The 21,883-nt window shown below is 31.2% G+C and overlaps 1 protein-coding gene and 1 non-coding gene across 4 annotated transcripts in view; one reads left to right on the top strand and one right to left on the bottom strand.

Moving 5' to 3' along the window:
- Positions 1–14,816, top strand: part of LOC126756148 (putative inorganic phosphate cotransporter) — an 82,358-nt gene extending 67,542 nt beyond the window's left edge. The window contains exons 1-7 of one of the 3 annotated variants that reach the window (XM_050468999.1): positions 340–939; positions 12,154–12,332; positions 12,432–12,521; positions 12,647–13,120; positions 13,262–13,544; positions 13,616–13,857; positions 13,967–14,816. In XM_050468999.1, the coding sequence (XP_050324956.1) occupies positions 837–939; positions 12,154–12,332; positions 12,432–12,521; positions 12,647–13,120; positions 13,262–13,544; positions 13,616–13,857; positions 13,967–14,221 (1,626 nt within the window). In that variant the 5' untranslated portion in view covers positions 340–836 and the 3' untranslated portion in view covers positions 14,222–14,816. Of the gene's footprint in view, positions 1–339; positions 944–12,153; positions 12,333–12,431; positions 12,522–12,646; positions 13,121–13,261; positions 13,545–13,615; positions 13,858–13,966 lie in introns of those variants that run through there. The other 2 variants (XM_050469001.1, XM_050469000.1) reach the window with 2 other exon arrangements.
- Positions 14,817–19,409: 4,593 nt separating this feature from the next.
- Positions 19,410–19,482, bottom strand: Trnaf-gaa (transfer RNA phenylalanine (anticodon GAA)). Its single transcript has one exon. It is a non-coding gene; the product is annotated as a tRNA-Phe (tRNA).
- Positions 19,483–21,883: the final 2,401 nt, after the last annotated feature.

The raw sequence follows: 21,883 nt of genomic DNA, 5'->3' as shown, positions 1-21,883 counted from the left end.
CTACTCAACGTAAAAAGTATTTCGCCAAAGCGGCAGCGGCAATAAGTCAGTCTCGCGTGACGCGCTGAGTACAAACAAACACACATACATACATAAATAATATATATACATATGTACATATATGTTTGTGTGTGTATTTGTGCACCTTCTTCATTGAGTAAAAGTGTGAGGCGGCGCAAAGCAGACTTAAATCAACAGGCGTACAAATAGACGTGCGCGCATATATGTACATACGTAGCGCAACAACAACCACACACACACACCAAACACTACAATAAAAAAGGCCGCACAGCGCGACGAAAACGCGCAACACAAAAAGCGCTCAAATTGAACGCCTGCAATTCAGTAGCAACATTAACGCGCAGCTGAACGGTCGAACGGTGTTGAGTGCAGGACTCAGCGTTAACAAAAAATTAACAACAACAAAAGTTTCAAATAAATTTCATATAAAAAAGCGTTGCTAGCCACCGCTTGTGTCGCATAGTAGTTCATAAAGTAAACTTCGGAAGCCAAAAGAAATGTGCAACGCGCAGCGCAAAAGCAGTCGGTAGAATATGAAATGTTTCAAACGTGTGCGCAAAAAGTGTTGAAACCAAAACACACGCAAAACTGAAAAAAATATTACTAAGTAAGAAAAAATAGTTGCCAAACAGCAACTAACGCCTTAAGAATAAAGAAATTCTAAATTACACGCTTACGCGCTTACTTGCCGTCCCGAAAAAAGGCGCTGCGAGTTTTTTAATTTGCCGCAAACACGCACAGACGCGTACACACCTACCTTTATATATACATATACTTGCCAGCAGTCAGCAATACAGACATCAACGCAAGCAAAAATGTTGCTGTCATCGGAGCAGTGTAATCGTTCACGTGGCGCCCATGTCCTTGTCTGGGATCAGTCGCGTTTGAGTGACATTTTCGAGGATACGAAACCCCAACGTATGTATGTGTTGCTTAAGCGTATGTATATGCATGTGTGTAAATGAATATTTGTGAATTTCTGTTTTATATGTATATATTTCTATATACCAACTCTTAATGGCCATTAGTAAATTATATATCTGCGTGTATACTCTGTGGTACCAATTAGTCGTCGGAAGCCTTATGCCGATTTATTGGCTGTCTTTTCCCCATATTGAACATTCATTTTGCACACAGAATTTGTGAAATCTTTCTGCAGCCCATGAATGATTTTTTCGATTTATTGCGTTTTTTTGAAGGTGGCTGGTTTGGGACGTCAGCAAATCGTTAGCTAATAACCTTGAGAGCAAATGTACAAAAACAAAAATTAGAATACTTAATATTTAGTATGTGTAGTTTTGTAGGTTCATTCAAAGATACGGTGATATTTTGAAAATATTGTATAATATACCTACATACATATGTCTGCTAAAATCAGTAACGGCGAGCTTATGGAATTCAATTTTATTTAAAAACATGTAAGGCAAATATTGGTACCTTACGAACTTAGCTATTTTACTGTTAATTTTAGAGTGACACATAATATGTGAGAAGCTACATTTAAGTGCTTAGGCGAAGACCTGTTTTATGACCAATTTGTAATATTACCACAGGAAAACTCCTGACTGTGATTTAATGGAAGCCATTATCAACAAAGAATATTTTTAGAAGAGCCAAATATGTAAATTAAAAAACTAGAGTGATCTGAAGATACATAGCCGAAAATGAAATAAAAAACCAGTTTATATCTAACAAAAAACATAACAATTAATATTATGGTTTTCGATTACGATCAAAAAATTATATTTTTTTCGAGAAAGCAAGCTTTTTGCTTTATTTAAGCTTCGATATAAAGTTAAGTCTAATCAGACTTACTTTCTGGAAAAAATACTTAAAATTTCTTGCGAAAGAAATGAGCTTATATTTTGTAACACTCCATAAATCCAAAGCAAATAAACACAAATCACAAATTCCCTAAAAAAAAATATGAAATTATAATACTTTATGTAAAATCATGCCTTGAGGCATAATATGTTCCTAGTTTAATTTTTATTTTCAATTTTATGTTATTATAACTAAATGAGTGCTTATTATAAGTTATTTTAACAAAACTAGGAAATTAGGCAATTATATAAATTATTAAATTTATTATTTTCTATTTTATTGATTATTAATTTTTTTAAGAAAATAATGGAAAGTATGAATTTTTAAAATTTTAAATAATTTTTTTATATAATCCGAGTTTGGGTTTTTTATAGATTCGTTTCAAATAATTTTTTTTTAACTGTTTTTGTTTTTTTTGATTTGTTTTTATTATTATAATTTTTTTGATAATAAATTTTTTTTAAATCTGATTTTGTTTCTATTATTATTTTTTTATTAATTAATTTAATTAATTTTTTCAACATAAAAAATTGCAAAAATTACATAACATGGAATTTAAATTTATTTTTTTATAATCTGATTTTATTTTTTTTTTTTTTACTATTTTTTTGTTTCTTATTTTTTTTTTAATATTTTTTTTTAAATCTGATTATGATTTTTTTGTTTTTATTATTACTATTTTTTATTAATTTCACTTTTTTTATTAAATTTTTTCTCAAAAAGTAGTTTAAGTTTTTTTCTTTTTAAATATGAAAATATGCGAAATAATGTAATTGTTTTAGCATCAAAAAATTAAAAAAATAACATTTTATGTTAATAACAGTCTCAAACTTAAAAGTTTAAAATTTCAGTGGCGGCACTGTGGGTTACTCAGACCAGTTTATTTGAGACCCAAACTAGTATGAGGTTTAGTTTAAATATTACTTCATCATCGGAAGTTTCGAATAAAGGCAAATTAGAGTTAAATAACATGGTAAATTCTATGAACTAAATAACCACTTTAGCTTATGTTGACTAAAAGTGTAAATATATAAAATTTAAGATTTGTTATACTTTTATAAAAAAAATAAAATTTAATTTCGATTTTTAATACATAAATATTTTTTAACTAAAATTTAATTTAATTTAATTTTTTTAGAGCTTTTTAATATAAAATTTTTAAACTTAATCTATTTTATCTCATTTAACTTTACTATATGTTTTTTAATATTTTTTTATTTGATTGTTATTTATTTAATATCTTTTATTTAATACTTTTTTTAGTTAAGATTACATTTTTTTTTTATTTATTCTTGCTTAATTTTGCCATATTTCCGTCAAAAATTTCAGATATATTTTTTTTTTAATTTATTATTTAATAATATCTCTTTTTAGGGTTTTTAATATAAAATGTTTAAAAACGTTTGAAAATTAACCTGTTTCATCTCGTTTAATTTCAATAGATATTTTTGTTTTATTTTTGTTTGCTCTATAGTTTTTTATAAATTTAGAAATTAAAGTTTTCGGTATTAGAATTGAATATTTTTTTTTTTTTTGAATAAACATTTAAAACATTTTTTAAATATATTTTTTTAACTTAAATTTTGATTTTTTTTTGTTTGTTAAAATTTTTTGTTTTGTTCAATGGTACCATTCCATTCCTTTCTGTTTATAAGCATCTTTTTACGTTTTTGCGTAAAATATTATCAACAAGTGCAACAAGTCAGCTTTTAACAATTGTGGTGACCGCTCAGCGGCATTTATTTTCAACCAAAAACCTAAAGAAAGACTTACTATTAAATTCTGGAGAAAAGTTTTATCAAAAACAACAACTAATTTTGTTAAAACTTATAAAGTTATCGCTACTTACTTGAAATCTTCGTTCTTACTCAACAGAATTTAAGTAAAAAAAAAGATTTATGTATGCTCGCATGAAAAAAGTACGTCTGAGTCATTTAGCACTAAATAGAATAACAAAAAAAAAATAATATGTGTACATACACACTTTTTCGCATAATTTTGTCAGTATTTACTTCGAGATTAGCACACAAGTATTTTTCTTGTCAACGCCATGCGTGAGTCAAGCCTTTTGTCATTGCTCAGGGGAGATGTTGTCAACCATTGGACCACATTATCTATAAAACATGCTTGCGACTGTTATGTTAGCGTAATTTCTTAACTAATTTATTGCTTTAGTAAAAGTATATATTTTGTAAGCACATAGTTTCATATATGGGCTTATCTAAATGCATATATTAATTAACTATTTTAGCTCTTAAATCAAATTCACTTCAGCTGATGGCTAGTAAATGTAGTGGACTAATGTATAGCTGGCTAAAATGTTATTCACGTGTCGCAAGGCATTAGCATGATTTATAAATTTGATAGTGGTTATTATTATGGTTAGTTGATGACACTACACTAGTGTCATTAGTACTGAAAAATGTGCGAAACTCAATTATTATTTTTTTGTGGAAATTAAGCAATGTTGATTACATAGTAATTATAAAATTACACAGGTGGCATATTTGAGCAAATGTATGGAAAATTATAGCACATGTCTAAAAACAAAAGAATTTAATTCAGAATTCTAAAAAAATTTAATTTCAAGCTGTTGCTGTTTGTATAATTAACTAATTACACGCTGCCATGCATACCTGGTCTGGTCATTGCTGAGTAATTTGAGCCAATTTTATTTCATATTTCAATTAAAATTTTTTTTCGTATGATTTTATAAATTTTTTTGCATTTTTCTATTATTATTTTAATATCTTTTTTAAATATTTTTTCTATTTTTTATTTGGCATTTGAGCTCGCATTATTTAATTTCATATTTTAATTTCATTTTTTTTCGTTTGGTTTTATTTTTTTTTTTCAACTTAATTGAAGTGTATTTTTTACATATTTTTTCTATTTTGTTTTTGGCGTTTAAGCTAATTTTATTAAATTTTTTGCTTCAAATTTTTTTATTTCTCTATATTTAATTTAATTTTTGTACTTTTCTTAAAGTTGGTTGGTTTCATTTAATTTTTTTCCTTTGATTTTATAAATTTTTTTGTATTTTTTTGGTTTTTTTTTAATCTATTTTAAACATTTTTTGTACATATTTTCTATTTTATATTTGGCATTTGAGCTAATTTTAATAAATTTTTTCCCTTCAATTTTACTATTTTTATTTTTCTCTTTATTTAATTAAATTTTTGAACTTTTTGAATACTTTTTTGGCTTTATTTTATTTTTTCCTATTATGTATTTCCGCTTTTTTGTTCTTTTTCACATTGGCATTAGTTGCTCATAATTCTTTTACTTTTACTGCTAGTTGCAGCCTTGAAAGCTGCGAACTGCGTAAACTATGAAAAAATTGTGGTAATTAAAACGAAAGCATGCTGAGCTCAGAACTGCATATAAATACATATATACACACACACACATCGACAAATAAAAATGAACAAGACTGACTAAATAACAGTCGATTTAACTGACTGACTCACCGACTGCCCAACAGCACAGTAGACTAAGCAGCCGACATATTTCTATGTTTCAATGTTGCGTATACGTCACGTCGCACAATTTTTTGAGTGGAGAGTTAAGCACAATTAAAACTACACAGCTAACTCAACTGTACTTACCTACTGTACGCTTAATAACTTTTGCCGCCTCATATTGATTTTTTCTATCACAATTTTTTTTAATAACTTTTTTTAAACAATATTTTTTCAAATGCCTGCATTGATTCTGCTTTTAAGCGGAATTTGAGCCGTTGCCATAATATTAGTCATATTTGTATATGCCCGCGTTTGTTTTGTTAGCTATACGCTTGTTGCACTTGTAAACATTACAACGCAACTCAAACAAATCTTTGTAAATATTAGCTGCGCTAGCAGGTGACTCGCCCGTTCTATATGTACATATATTGCTGGCGCGCATATTTCTCCGCACCCCTGACAACACTTTACTTTATGTCTGCTACAGAGATTTGCTAATTTTTATATGAGACTTCGTTGGTCTTTCTCGTTATAATCATAAGACAATGAAGATTTTGTTAGTCTTTCTTGTGATAATCATAAAAAAATTCCATGTGTTCTGACTGTCACTTTGCGTCTCGAGCGTTATATGGAATATTTCTAAACATGTATTCCATAAAAATTGTTTGTATGTGTGTGTTTATGGTATTGCTTGGTTACACAGCATGATTTCTTTATGCTTGCTTGCTTAGCACGAGACTTTAGCGTAGTTCGTGTTTGCCGTGTTTGCGTTAGCACGCCTCCGTATAAATTATTTTGAACAACATGTGCCTTTCAATCTTGAGTCATATTCCACGAAAAACATTTTGATGGTGTTTGTATATGTAAACTCTTATCGCGGAAATAAAAATGTTTATTTTTTGTTATTTTTATATAATAATTATGTAAACTCTTATCGCCGAAATACAGATTTTGGATTTTTTTATTTTTATGATTGTGAGTACAAACGAAATAGGTCGGAATGCTTTAATATTTAAAATTTTAAGGTGTATAATCAAGCGCACCTAGCAATAGAAATATAATTTTGTTTTTAAATACTTGAAAATTTTAATGAATTTTAGAAAGATTTGGAAATATCTATATTTCGAGATTGAAGAATTTTTGTTTTATAAAATTAAAAAAATGTTTAATAATATATAAAAAAATTTTGACTCTTCAATAGACATAATTTTTGAAAATACTACTTTGAATTTTTAATGAAAATTTTGTATACATTTGCATACAGTTTTAAAATATATTAACAAAAATGTATATATTTACATATATGTATATTTTGTTCTTTACTTCTGTTAAATTCGCATATTCAATATTTTATTTTAGATTTTTCATTCTACTTAAAATAACATTTATCATTTTTTGCAACAGATTGAAATTTAATTAAAACTTAAATTAATTGTTTTCACAATTTTATAGTTTTCAAAAATTTTTCTCCACATAAATTTAATAAAAAATCTCAATTAAATTTTTTTTTCAAAATTGTTTTCAAATATGTTCATACTTTTTAAGAAGTAATTTGTAATAAATATTGCGTCATTTGTGCGTAAAATTTTTCGAATTTTTAAGATTTTATTTTTTTTAATAAAATTTTTTTTTATAATTTTTTTCTACAATTTTTGTAAAGTAGAAATTTAATTAATTTAAGATTTTTTTTTGTACAATTTTTAACAAAAAATTAAAACAAATATTTTGTAGAATAACATTTGAAGAACTTTATTGAAAATACAATCTATAGTGGAATTGCTTATACTTCTACAACAAAATTAAATAAAAAAATTTAATTTTATTATCTACCAATTTATATTATTTTATTTGTTTTATAATAATTTAATTCTTGTTAATTTTATTTCTTGTTAATTTAATTTATTATTTTTTCATTCTAGTTCTTTTTTTTAGTTTTATATTTGATTTTATTTTTTTAATTTAATTTTATTTACTAATTTTTTGTTTTTAGTTATTTTTATATAAATTTTTATTTTTTATAATTTAATTAAATTTTATAATATTTTATTTATTTTTTATTTTTAATATATTTTTTTATTTATTTTTTTATTTAACTTAATTTTTTTACTAAAAAATTGAATTTAGTTTTTTTCTAATAACATGTTGTTGTTGCTATATTTTTTTAATTTTTATAAGTATATATTTTTTAGTATGTATTTATAATTTTTTTAATTTAAGTTAATTATTTTTAATTTTAATAAATTCTTTATTATATTTTTATTTTTTTTTACTATAAAATTGCATTTAAATTTTTTTTAGTTTTTTTTCTAATTACATGTTGCTGTTGCTATATTTTTTACTTTTTATAAATATATATTTTCAATAATTTATTTTTTATTTTATTAAATTTTATATTATTATTTCTTTTTTTTATTTTACTGATTTTTTACCTTTTTAATTTTTTTATTATAAATATTAAATGAATTTTTTCTATTTTTTTGTCATATTTTTACCGTTGTTATGGGTTATGATTGTGGTTGCATATACATACTTTAACACAATCACAAATATAAATATATGGTAATCAGTTCTCGAAATGCAAACGCAAATGTACAGCCAACATATGCACAGCGTACTATATACTCATACATAAGCACACATATGCCTACCCGCTTACCACATAATATTTTCTTTGATTCTACTCAGTTTATTATATTTTATATTTTTTTTTTGGAGTTTTTTGCCAAGAATTTTCACTCATTATCCGGCGAGTAGATAAGCGGTGGGACGCTTGTTGCTTTCCATTGGTGCCGTCATGCACGTGTGCTCGACTATCACGCTGACGTCTGCGGAAATTGACAGACACTAAAAGCTTAAGCAAGCATTTTTTGTGTCACACTTCTATATATACACATGCTTAAGAGTATATATACATACATATGAGTACATTTATATACATTTCTTCATATATACATATGTATGTATATATCATAAGTGTGCGCTTAAATATGCTACCATTAACCCTCATATTTCGCAGAGGAAATTAAGTAATCACTTAGTGAGCTGTCGTTGTCGCTTTCGTTTTTTTTTTCTTGTTTTTGTATATTGTTTGGCTGATTGCGAAATTGTTTTTCGCCATACTTTTGCTGATAGTTGAATTTTTGCATTTATTTGTGGTTTATTGTTATTAATGAAGCGCTTAATGAAATCAAGCCAATTGTTTTAGCGATAAAATACAAGTGCTGTCAGTCCATGGTTGGAGTGTATGCATATCTAGATTTGATAGGACATGTGTATCAGATAAATAGAATATCTATTGATAATGTCACATAAAGATAATTTCTTTCACATACATACTAATTCGAAACCAAATTAAATTAAGTAGGTATAGAAATACGGAGAGACGCTCTCAAGTGAAATAATAACTCATTTATTATCCCTGCTTCATTCTAAACCACCAATTGTAAATTATAAAACATTTGAAATAGAAATTGCTAAAAGAGCTTGAGAGCTTAAAAGCTCCATGGTCATAATTCTAATCTTTAATTGCTATGTTACTTTAAATTAAGTTTACATGATTAAACTCTTTATTAAAGCTTCTGAAGCTTTTATACCTGGTAGCTTTAAAACTTAAAAAGTTAAAGTTAATGAGAAAGCGTAAAGGATCAAGTAATATAATATAATTTTAAACAGCTCAGTTTCTTTATACAAGGTTCACAAGATCACAATTGAAACAATGAGCTTAAAGCTTTAAGCTAGATCCAGCGAAGCTGCAATTACCTAAAAAGATGTTTATTGCAAACTTCAGATTTTTAAAGTTGATGAAATGTTTAAATTATTTCTTTCTTATGGATCACATATTTGTTTATTAAAATACTAAACTTCTATTAAACGCGGATTACTTATATTTTGTGTGCAAGCTTTAAAGCTTAATGATTATATTCTGGTCTTTTAGCAGTTAAGTTGATTTATAAACAAATTTCGAAGTAAAAACACAAAACATAGAAAGCTTCAAGGCTTGTTCCTTGAAGCTTTCATATTTAAAACATTTTTGTGTGGTTTTATTAATGTAAACTTATTTCGAATTTCTTAATAAAGATCAAATACTTGATTTGCCAAGAATGATGAAAGGTAAATAACTAAAAGTGCAAATTATTGTAATTACTTGAAAGCAAAGTGGGTTTAAATATTATAAAATATTTTTTTATAACGAGCGTAGGGGCCAAAAGTCATGAATTCAAGGTAGTTTAATGAAGGCTTCAAAGCTTTTTACCATTATGAGCAGAACTTAAATGGAACTTCAGAACGGGTTTAAATTTATAAAACATATTCCTATGACAAATCTAACAGCCAAAAATTATGAATGCATTGATAAATTTAGTGAAAGCTTCAAAGCTTTTTATAAATATATTTTTAGTGAAAGCTTCAAAGCTTTTTACAATTATGGGCATAACTATTATGAAATTTTTAAACCGCGTTTTATTTTATAAAACATATTCCTTTATTGAATCCAAGAGCTTTCACTGGTAAATGTAAGCTTTTTGGCACTTTTAACTGCAACCAGGCAGAAAAAGCTCAAACTGAGCGCTTTTTATATAAAGCCAAAATAACTATCAACATTTATTGAATTAAAAAAAATAACACAATACTCTTTTTCTAAATTTGTGTAGCGCGTGCAGCTATTTCTGGCGATATATTAGTTCCGCCGCCGGCAAAGTATAAACCATTGCCAAAAATGATTTTACCCAGAATTTGCATGACATGCCGAATTGGTGCAAAATCAAAAAAAAAGTACGTTTCTTTGGTACATTTTCAAAAAACACTTTAATAGGCTGTCAATGTGCGCTCATACAAGTGCAAATACACATACAGTTATATGCAAAAGTATCTAAGTATATACAGACATATATCTTTCTTAATTAAACTGAACACTTTGTAGAAATCATTTCGCAAATCTGCTAAACGCGCAGCTGAAAAATATTATTTCATTTCCTTTTTTGAAATTCTGGTGCAAAAACATTTGTATTGATTAAGATCAGTGACGCTGGTGCACGGCAGTGATCAATAGCCGGAAATTTTAATTGCAAGCAGATATAACCTCAAAAGCAGCACCAGCGGACATATGTACATATATAATGCGAATCCGTCAACCTGTGCCATAATTATTTTCTATTTTGCACACGACATTTAATTTCCAATAAATGACAGAAAAACTTAAGAATACACAAGTTTCTATAAAAACAAATATTTTCTTCTCCATCACTCATATCTCATGACAAGCACGTGGCACCGAGGCAATGCCACCGCCTAAATTCTTTTCACGGTGCGGCAGAGTTACACAACTCACTTACTTCGAATTCACGAGCTTTTAGCACCTCAGCTGCGAAACCGAGTACTAACGGTGTATGAGGCTTCGCTAATTGAATGGCGAGTCAGCAGAAATTTTCAGATACAAATGTAAATCAAATAACAAATTAGCGTATGGTGGCGGAGTACCAAAAGACAACGGAATTTCATTGAAAAATTATAATAGTAATGGAAAAGTAATAGTGAGATGTACTAAAAAGAAATTTTCAAGCACTACAGCTGCCGTTTAAACGAGCGATGTTCTAAATTTTCACTTGTAAATTTTTGAATAATTAGATCACTTTTAATATTTTTAGCAAATTTTTAGAAGTTTTAGTAGATTTTTAGCATTTTTAGTACACTTTTAGACCACTTTTAATATTTTTGGTACACTCTTTAAATTTTGTTTTAGTAGTTTTATTACATTGTTAGTACTTTTAGTACACTTTAGTAATTTGGATACACTTTTAAAATTTTAGCACAGTTTTGGAACTTTTAGTACGCTTTTAGCATTTTTAGTTCTCATTTGTCTAATCTGTTTCTAGTATTTTTAGAACTCTTAGTATTCATTTATCATTTTTATTACACTTTTAGGAAATTTTAAATATACATATGTATATAGTACACTGTTTTAATCCAATTTTAGTATTTTTAGGCCATTTTTAGTACTTTCAGTACACTTTTGTAATTTTTTTTACACTTTTAAAACTTTTAGCATTTTTAGCACACTTCGAGAACACTTAATATTTGTAGTACACTTGTTTTAAATTTTATTTTAGTATTTTTAGTACTTTTAGTACATCTTGAGAATTTTTATTACGCTTTTAGAACACTTTTAATATTTAGATACACTTTTGTTAAATTAAATTTTATTATTTTCAGTACATTGTTAGTACTTTTAGTACACTCTAGTACTTTCGGCATACTTTTAGAATTTTTAGTAGAATTTTAGAACTTTTAGTACATTTTTAGTACACTTTGAGAACGTTTAATATTTGAAATACACTTCTGTTCAATTTAATTTTAGTATTTTAGTATATTGCTAATACTAAAATTTAGTACTGAAATTACACTTCAATATTTTTAGTACAATTTCAGCATGCTTTGATTACACTTTTGGAACGTTTAGTATACTTTTCCAATTTTTAGTACTCTTTTGTATTTTAGTACAGTTTTAGTACTTTTAGTAAATGTTTAGCGCTACTTTTTTGTTTAGTTTTAAATACTTGAACATAAAGCAATGATAAGCAATTTAGTACTCTAAAAAATTTGTTACAATAATATTTGAAAAAATGAAATCAATAGGGAGGAGACTTCACTTTAGTAATTTTTTAGTACACGCTCTTTAAATATCAAAAATTTATATAAGACTCAAGTAAATTGCAAATTTTAGACCATTAACATAAATAAAAAATAAAATTAGTTAAATTTAATATACATACATAGATTTAACCTCCCAATAAAATAATCTTCATTATTAGCTTAACTGACCCACAATTACCCCTTTGATTCTTTTCAGGATGTTTCTCAACAAGATACTTTGTCACCTTCATGCTCTTCCTGGGCATGGCCAATGCCTATGTGATGCGTACAAATATGTCCGTAGCCATTGTGGCGATGGTAAATCACACCGCCATCACAGCTGATCAAGAGGATATCTATGACGATGAGTGCCCAGATCAAAATCTAACAGTTGTGGTAAGTAAATCAGCCGCTTCATGGCACAACAATCCCCTTGGAAAATCTAGAAAATTAGAAGCAAATGATATTTAATAATTATTTTCTTTTAACCTTTAGGAAAATGGACAAGACGGCGACTTTGTATGGAGCTCCAGTTTACAGGGCTACATATTATCTTCGTTCTTTTACGGCTATGTGCTGACCCAAGTGAGTAGCTAGTTCAATAACACAACAACAATAAGTTCATGGAAAAAATCACATTTTCCGCTAAACGAAAATGTAGTAACACTAAACTCATTATAAACACTTTCTTCGTATTCTTTCATCTACAGATTCCCTTCGGTATTTTGGCGAAAAAATACGGCGCCATGAATTTCCTTGGCTGGGGTATGCTTGTCAATTCCGTGTTCGCCTTCCTCGTGCCCGTTGCCGCTTACGAAGGTGGCGTCTATGGTCTCTGCGCGGTACGCTTCATACAGGGTCTCGGCGAAGGTCCAATTGTGCCATGCACACACGCGCTGCTCGCCAAGTGGATACCACCCAATGAGCGCTCACGTATGGGTGCAGCGGTATATGCGGGCGCACAATTCGGCACCATCATCTCTATGCCGTTGTCCGGTTTGTTGGCCGAGTATGGTTTCTCTGGCGGTTGGCCATCGATTTTCTATGTTTTCGGCGCTGTTGGTACGATTTGGTCGATAGCTTTCTTGTGGTTTGTCTATGAGGATCCTTCATCGCATCCACGCATCGATGAGGCGGAGAAGAACTACATCAACACTAGTCTATGGGGTACTGGCGATCAGAAGGTAGGTGTCTATTAAAACATAGCAAGTGTGCTAAAAAATCAGTTACACTCTTGAGCTTTGTTCTGTTAGCAGTATGAAGTTTAGAGGAATGTCTGAAGTGTACTTTTAATAAACTTTTGTCGACTTTTTCACTTTTTATAGGTGCCAGCAATTCCCTTCAAGTCCATCTTAAAGTGCCTGCCTTTCTACGCCATCTTGTTAGCGCACATGGGTCACAACTACGGTTACGAGACACTAATGACTGAATTGCCCACCTACATGAAACAAGTGTTGCGCTTCTCACTGAAAGCCAACGGCTTGCTCTCATCCCTACCTTACTTGGCTATGTGGCTCTTCTCAATGTTCATTTCGGTTATTGCCGATTGGATGATCTCATCAAATCGTTTCACACACACAACAACACGCAAAATTATCAACAGTATTGGTGAGTAAACTGGCGGCGAAAAGAAATAAATTAATTTTTACTAATTATTTGTATTCTCATGCGCGCTATAGGTCAATATGGTCCAGGTTTGGCCCTTATTGCCGCCTCGTACACAGGCTGTGATCGTGCTTTGACACTTGCCATACTCACGGTGGGTGTGGGTCTGAACGGTGGTATCTACTCTGGCTTCAAAATCAATCACTTGGATCTGTCGCCACGTTTTGCCGGTTTCCTGATGGCCATCACAAATTGTTCGGCGAACTTGGCGGGTCTGTTGGCGCCCATTGCCGCCGGTAACTTAATCAACAATAAGGTAAGTTTTGTTTTGAGTATGATTTTAAGCTTAGACTTGTTTTTTGTGCGCAATAAATACTAAATTTTTCCATCTCTCTCTCTCTTTCTCTTTATTTCCAACTCTCCAGCCTACTATGGGTCAATGGCAGATCGTGTTCTTCATCGCCGCTTTCGTGTATATCTTCTGCGCCACCTTCTACAACATCTTCGGTTCCGGTGAACGTCAATGGTGGGACAATCCAGCCACTGATGTCAAGGAACCATCCGCCATTGCACCTGGCACCACCACACTGACCTCGAATGGCGCGAATCCACGTTTCCTAACCGGCGTTGATAATGGTCTGACCTTGGCGGCGGGGAATATCAACGAAACGGGTCACTGAGCACACGTCTATCGCTAGACAGCCACAACTGAGCGCCGTTCTAGTATATTCGGTTGTGTTTTTTTAGTAATTCGAAGCTGTAGTTTCGCGGCTAGTGCTAGTTAGACAACAAACAGACAGACAGTTAGTTATTTAAGCAGTCTAATTTTTATTATCTTTAGTAATGATTAAGGCTTAGTGAATTTAAGTGCGAGAGAAATGTGTGTAGCTTAGAAAAAAATTAAAAATAAAATGTACCGTAAGTAAGAGATGATAAAAGTAGTGTGATAACGGTACTCAGCGTGCAAAATAAGAAATAAATTTAAAAAGCAAGAGTCAGCATTAATAAATAACGGAGAATTTTTCGTGCTCAGCTCCCAGCCGAGTTTGAATGAAAATTTTATCGATAAAAGACAGTTGCCGCTAAAACTATGCAACGCATCTGAAGTATATAATACGCTAATGGTGCCAACTTAGTGATTTTCTTTAATTTTTTGCTTTTGTTAAGTGCAAATGTAAAGTTTTTATGGACCTGGTCCGTGAATTGTTTATTTATTTAAAGTTAAGTTTAAAGAGTAATTTATAAAAAAACATTTAATTTATATATATACAAACACACACACACACATGTATGAATGTTCGCACTGTTAGCGCTTTTAATGTATTTGTGAATTGATTTTATAAAGAAAATATTATTTTTTGTTTAAAAAAAGTAGTGAAAGTAAAACCGAACAATGCCTTCAACGCAAAAATGTCTTAACGCCTGGAATTGTAACAATCATACATATACAAAAGTATGTATGTGTGTATATAAACATACATACTACATACAACTTTACTATTAAAATTAATTATTTTATACATTTGTTATAAAGTTGTTGCTGGAAGAATTGTAGTGAGGCGTAGGCTAAGCGGACAAATGCGAAACAAGCCAACAAACAGTATAAGTGACAATCTAATTTGTAAGACGAAATGCTAAAAAAATATTTCCATTTGTTACAATATTATTGATTGAAGACATATGTATAATTTCCAAAAATCTTTAAGAACTACGAGAATGTTTAGCAAAACGTAAGAAATTTACTTCAAAATCAAATAAATTAAAACACAAAAAAATGACTCGAAGAGAGTTTAAAACACCAAACAAAGTGTTTCTTATTTGAAATTTTGGCATAAAACATGTTTTAGAAATATGGTATACAAGAAAAATAGGTTAACATCGGTTGCATCGAGCCTATAACTTTTTCCTTATTGACACCGCTTACGTGGTTATAGTCTAGTTTCCTACAACGCGCCAGTCGTTTTCGCTGTTTGACGCGATTTTGAGATTCCAAGTGTGTCCGATCCTTCTCCACCTCATTTTTCCAACTGTGTGGAGGTCTTCCTCTTCCGTCGAATACTCTCAGAGCTGGATTGCTTTCATCCATTCGGATGACATGATATAGCCAGCGTAGCCATTGTTTCTCAATTCGATGAACTAAGTCAATGTCATCATATATGTATGTATGTATTTCGTACAGCTTATCGTTCCATGGACTAGGGTATTTGCCGTTAGCAACGCGCAAAGGACCATAAATCTACTGGAAAACCCTTCTGTCTAAAACTCTTAATGCCGACTCATCAGATGTTGTCATTCTCCATGCCTCTGCATCATATCTCAAGACGGGCATGATGAGTTACTTGTAGAATTTGTTCTTTATTCGTCGAGAGTGGACTTTACTTCTCATTTGCCTACTTAGTCCAAAGTAGCACCTATTGGCAAGAGATATTCTGTGTTCGATTTCGTTGTTGGTATTAACGATAATTCCAAGATAGACGAAGTTATCTACAACTTCGATGTTATGGCTGTCAACAGTGACGTGGGAGCCTAGTCATGAGTACGACGACTGTTTGTTTGATGACAGAAGATATTTCGTCGTTCTCAACCAAACCTATTTGCTTCACTTCCTTATCTAGTCTGGTGAAAGCAGAACTAACGACGCGGTTGTTGAGGCCAATTATGTACACATGTCAATATCATATTTGATCTAAGGCACCCTTCGATGAGAGCCAGCTCGCAAAACTTCATTTTTCTCTAAAACTGCAGATTGATATAAAATCGCACAGAAAAGCTGAAAATTTGTCACCTTGATCTCTGATGTTTCTTTGTTATTACAACGACTCGTGGGAAACTAAATATACCATTTTCAGTGTATAATTATCCTATGTTCAGGGTAACCGTGTCCTTGGACACCATATTTTAGCATAACACTTTATTCACATGAGCTTTCGGTTAATACGTTAAAACAAATGGGAATATCAAATTCAGAGATAGATAGACAAGAAGCATCGAATTAGACAGCTGCGCACGTTAAAACGTTCGTCTTCCATCTATCACAACATGATCGATCTAGTTGGTGGCTTTTCAATCCGAAGAGAGTCAAGTAGTAAGTAGCCAATGGTTCATTAACTAAGGCTGAATTCGTTATATACAGATAGGCAGACAACAGACGGACCTTTTTAACTGTTCACTGATCATTTATATACAATATATACTTTATAGGGTCCTTGATGTTTCCTTTTGGATGTTACAAACTTCGGGGCAAACTAAACATACCCTGTTCAATACATACAATATTCAAGAGGAGTACAAACCAATCTATTCATTAGTAAGAACCAAAAATTATTAGGAAGTCTCTCTCCACCACGAATTCCTTACCGAATTTTCGTTTCATTATATGTTGTGATTGCCACAATGACTGGCAATCGACTTTATTGTCCGTATCGCAGTTTTTGAACGGCGATAAAGTATCGATTATAAAATGGTATTTTATAATTTACATATAGTCGAAACACCGTCTGTTCCATAGACTATACTTTGGTTCTCAAATACTTCCCTTAAGATAACAGATGATGCTTCAAAAGTTAATCTTTATTCCTCCAAGGTTGTTTTTTCATTGGGAGCCTTTTTGGCGTGGCCTTTTTGACACAACCCTGGGTAGGGATGGTTTGCATTCTCACTTTAGCTCGCCTTCAAGCGGATGTTCTTTCGGCTACCCAGATGATACTTGCTCTACGACTGGGAGTCGTGAGCTGCTTGAGCCATATGTAAATTATAATTTCAGGCCACTTTCAAGTGTATGGCAGTCGGAGAACTTTCCTCACTTGCATGAACTTTTACATATGACTCCATTCTCCTTTATATACATACACTATAGATGCAGCGCATTGCGTCAGAGAAAGTCTTCAGAAGGGTTCCAGACAACAAATCAATTTCAAGAAACGCAATAGCTGATGAGATTGTCAAAAGTGGCATCCGTCAGGCTACCGAACCAGACAGGGGATACGAAAGTCGTTAAAAACGAAACATAATGAAGTTTCCGAAATGGCTGACAGATAGATCAGGGTGAAATGGAATGCCTTAAGAACATGCAGGGTCACCTCTATTATGTGTAACACGCTTTCGGTAAGTAGGTATGGGAGAGACACTGAAATTCCGCCTGCGCTTCTGTCCAGCTTCACAGTTCAAGGGACTACATAAAGAATGAAAATTAGATATGAAGTCCTCTTGTCCTCTTAAAGTTCGCAAGAAACGAGGAAGCTCTTTATGACGAATACTTCAACTCAAATTATGCTGAACCTCCATTTGGCATTTTTACGACCAGTATATGTAAGGTGTGACAGCCGGTTAGTAACCTAACATAATGCAGATGTTTTAAGTAAAAAATTTTCCAATAAGAGTAATATGATTTCTTATAAAAAAAATACAATAATTGTTAAGGAAATTCAAATGTTTTTTTTTATTTAATGTGAAGTACAATCGAACCAACTAAGTTCTGAATATAACTTCATTCAAATGGCCACCACGACTTTTATTGCAGTAACGAATTCGATGCACCCAATTATCGAGTACTTTTTCCACTAAATCAAGTCGTATGTCGTCCTATTGATGATTCAATATTGACTTCCGAAGCTTGCAGAGCGGCTGGTTTTTTGCTAAAGACCAGTGACTTCAAATAACCAAATAAGAAGTAGTCTAATGGTATTAAATCAAAATTGCTTGGAGGCCATTGAATGCCACAACTCCTTGATATAATCGAATCTCCGAACTTTTCTCGCAATAAATCGGTTGTTGCACGTGCTGTGTGGCACGTAGTCCCATCTTGATGGAACCAGCTGTTGTCAAGATCAAGATCACGTAGTCCCATCTTGTTGGAACCAGCTGTTGTCAAGATCAACTTCATCCAATTGCGGCAATAAAAATTTTGTTATCATCGCTCTCCATTGAGAGTGATGGTCAGCTACATTTCGAAAAAAGTACCGACCGCTGATACCACCAAATCAAAAACCATAACACACTGTCAATTCGGGTGTATGTAATGGTTGTTCATCAATAATTTGTGGATTTTTTTTTTTTGCACCAGAATCGATAACGGCTATCTACGGAAACACTATTTATATATCAAAACGTGTAAGATTATATGGTATATTGTTTCAATTAAAAACCCACAATCTGGAGGCTTGTCTGTTGCCTCCAAATGGCACCGTTACTTCCTAGCTGAAGGTCAAGCGAGTATTATTTATAACCACATTTAATGCAATTTGTGATTTGTTTGTCGAGGTTACAATTCGATTTCGTAGGGAAGTTCAATGAACTGGCTTTTCAGAAACGGCGAGCGCTTCTTCTTTGATTGTTTACTTTGCATTTTTCCCTTTTTTGTTGCTATTTTTATATGACAGCATTTTAATTTATACAAAACATCCGCTCTGTCTGTCACTCGTGATCACAAAGCAGGTACTCCAATTAATGTTTTACTCGTTCGAGAACATTTACTATTGATTTACTTGAGTACACACATTCAAATGCACGTGCCAATGTCCATGGAAGCTTCTTCGTATTTGCTGTTGTCAGCTGAATATCAGCGGCATATTGAATTCCACAAAACACCTTACGTAAAACAAATTATTTATGGTAAGTAGCACGAATTAGTCGGCAAGAGTTTGATATTTTTTTGCTGCTCGGCTATTTGTATACTCGTGTGGAAATGCGAACGTCAGCAAACGAACGCAAATAAACAAGACACTCTTTGTTGCTGACCAAGTTTGTTTAAATAAATAAGTCATGTCTATATATATACATATATATATATATCTTGCTCTAATTTTCTCGCTTCCCTATTAAGTTTATTTTAAATTTAGTTTCTGAAATAATTAAAAAATTATATTTGACTGCCGAAACCCGGGATTGAACCGGGGACCTTTAGATCTTCAGTCTAACGCTCTCCCAACTGAGCTATTTCGGCAGATATTTACTCCAAGTTGAATGTCGTTTAAATGAGCGCGACGCACGCAACGAAGGTGACATTAGCGCTACATTAAATTGTGTGCTTGTGGTTTGGAACTTAGCTAAGTATTAAGGAAAGCTTGTGAAAGCACGAGCAATACTAAATATAAAAGCTTGAAATTGTAGTATGTAATATATGTGTATGTATGGATATATATACATATCTGTGTGTATATGGATGGAGACATGTGTGCTCGATTCCTATGGGCAGAAGTGAGAGTGCCTAGAAGCATGCCAATATATCAATGTATCGTAGATATGCACATGTATGTAAGTGGATTAGACATGTTCTAACACGCCCTTTTTCTTATCGTCGGGAAAATATATGTACTTTAGGCAATTGATGCGATTTTAATTGAATGTAAAACGTTTTAATTGAATATTAGTATGTTTTATTGATAAAGAGATATATTAGCTTGATTTAGTAGCTAGCGCACAGCACATTCGCAGCTTGTTAGTTGGCTAGAGAGGAGACTTATAACATCAACGCACTTAAAGGACAATATATGGAAGTAAGAGTTTTGAAAATACTATATTAATTAGTAAAAGAGTAAAATAAAATATGAAAAATATGTATATGAAAAGTTAAAAAACAAATTTAAAAAAAAAATTGATATTAAAAATATTTTTAAAAAATTAAAAAAATTTTAAAAAATAAAAAAAATAAAAAAAAAAATAAAAAAAATAAAAAAAAAAAAAAAATTTTTTAAATTTAATATTAAAAAAAATATTAAAAATAATTTAAAAAAATTAAAAAAAAAAAAATAAAAAAAAATAAAAAAAAAATAAATAAAAAAATATAAAATATTAAAAAAAACAATTAAATGGAAAATTAAAATTGAATAAAATTAATTAAAATTTTATAAGCACAACAATAAAAACAGTGAATATTTCAACATAATGTAAGTGTTAAAGCTTGTGATAAAAAACTTTAACCTCGGTGGCAACGAAGATACATAGAAAACCCTTCACAAGAAAAAGGAACTAGTAAGCTATCCGATCTGATAAATTTACTCAGAAATTATAGCGTTACTTTGAAGAATAATTCAATCCAAATTTCGTTAAGTTACCTTGTCAAATAAAAAATTTTCCGTAAGAGTACTTGAATTCGATTGTACAGTTTGTATGACAGCTATACGCTGTAGTTGTCCGATCTGAAAAATAGCTTCAGAGATTATAGATACATATGTATGCTTTGTAATAAATTTCGTGAAGATAAGAGTTCAAATGAAAAGTTCCCGGACTGATACATAGATGACGCGATGACGCTACTCGAAAGAAATCCATATAATTTTTAGTAAGCACTAACCTTCAAGAGGCACGTGTGTAAATTTGACCGCTGTCGGATCTATAGTTTGAGAATTACATAATTTAGGATGAAACAACTTTTGTCATTGTGAAAAAAATGGATAAAAAGGAATTTCGCGGTTTGATAAAATAAAACTTTTTGAAAGGAAAAATTACAGCTGAAGCAAAAACTTGGCTTGCTGACGAGTTTTCGAACACTGTCCTGGGAAAATCAACCATCAAGGACTGGTATGGTAAGCTTAGACGTGGTGAAATGAGCACCGAAGACGACGGACGCAGTGAACGCTCAAAAGAGGTTGTTACCGACGAAAACATGAAAAAGTCCACGAAATAATTTTGGATGACCGTAAAGTGAAGTTGTTCGAGCTATCAGACAATCTAAAGATATCAATTGAACATTTATCATATCATTCACGAAAATTTGGATATGAGAAAAATCTGTGCAAACTGGTTGCCGAGCGAGCTCACTTTTGACCATAAACAGCGACGGGTTGATGATTCGGGGCAGTATTTGGAAATGTTCAAGTGTAATAAACCTGAGTTTTTGTATCGACATGTGACAATAGATGAATCATGGCTCCATCATTTCATTCCGAAGTCGAATAGACAGTCAACCAAGTGGACTGGACAAAACAAAACCGCTCCAAAGCGTGGAAAAAGACTACAGTCGGCAAGCAAGGTTATGATGGCGCCTGTATTTTGGGATGAGCATGGAATAATTTTTATTGACTACCTGAACTAAGGAAGCACCGGATACAATGACTATTACATACCGCTATTGCACCGTTTAAAAGAATCGACGTAATCGACGAAAAACGATCGAAAATAAAAGGCTGCTTCACTTAGACAACCGACCGTGTCACAAGTAAGTGAAAGCGTTACCAAAAATCTATGACTTTGGCTTCGAATTGCTTCCGTATCTGCTGTATTCTCTAAACCTGGTCCTCAGCGACTATTGCCTGTTCTCAGATCACAAAAGAATGCTCGCTGGTAAAAAATTTTGTCGATTGAACATGCGATCGTCGAAACCGAGGCCTATTTCGAAGCAAAAG

Source organism: Bactrocera neohumeralis, chromosome 4 (genome assembly GCF_024586455.1).
Source record: "Bactrocera neohumeralis isolate Rockhampton chromosome 4, APGP_CSIRO_Bneo_wtdbg2-racon-allhic-juicebox.fasta_v2, whole genome shotgun sequence".
In the NCBI taxonomy this organism is placed as follows: Eukaryota; Metazoa; Arthropoda; class Insecta; order Diptera; family Tephritidae; genus Bactrocera; species Bactrocera neohumeralis.
This window is presented reverse-complemented; position numbering and strand designations above follow the sequence as displayed.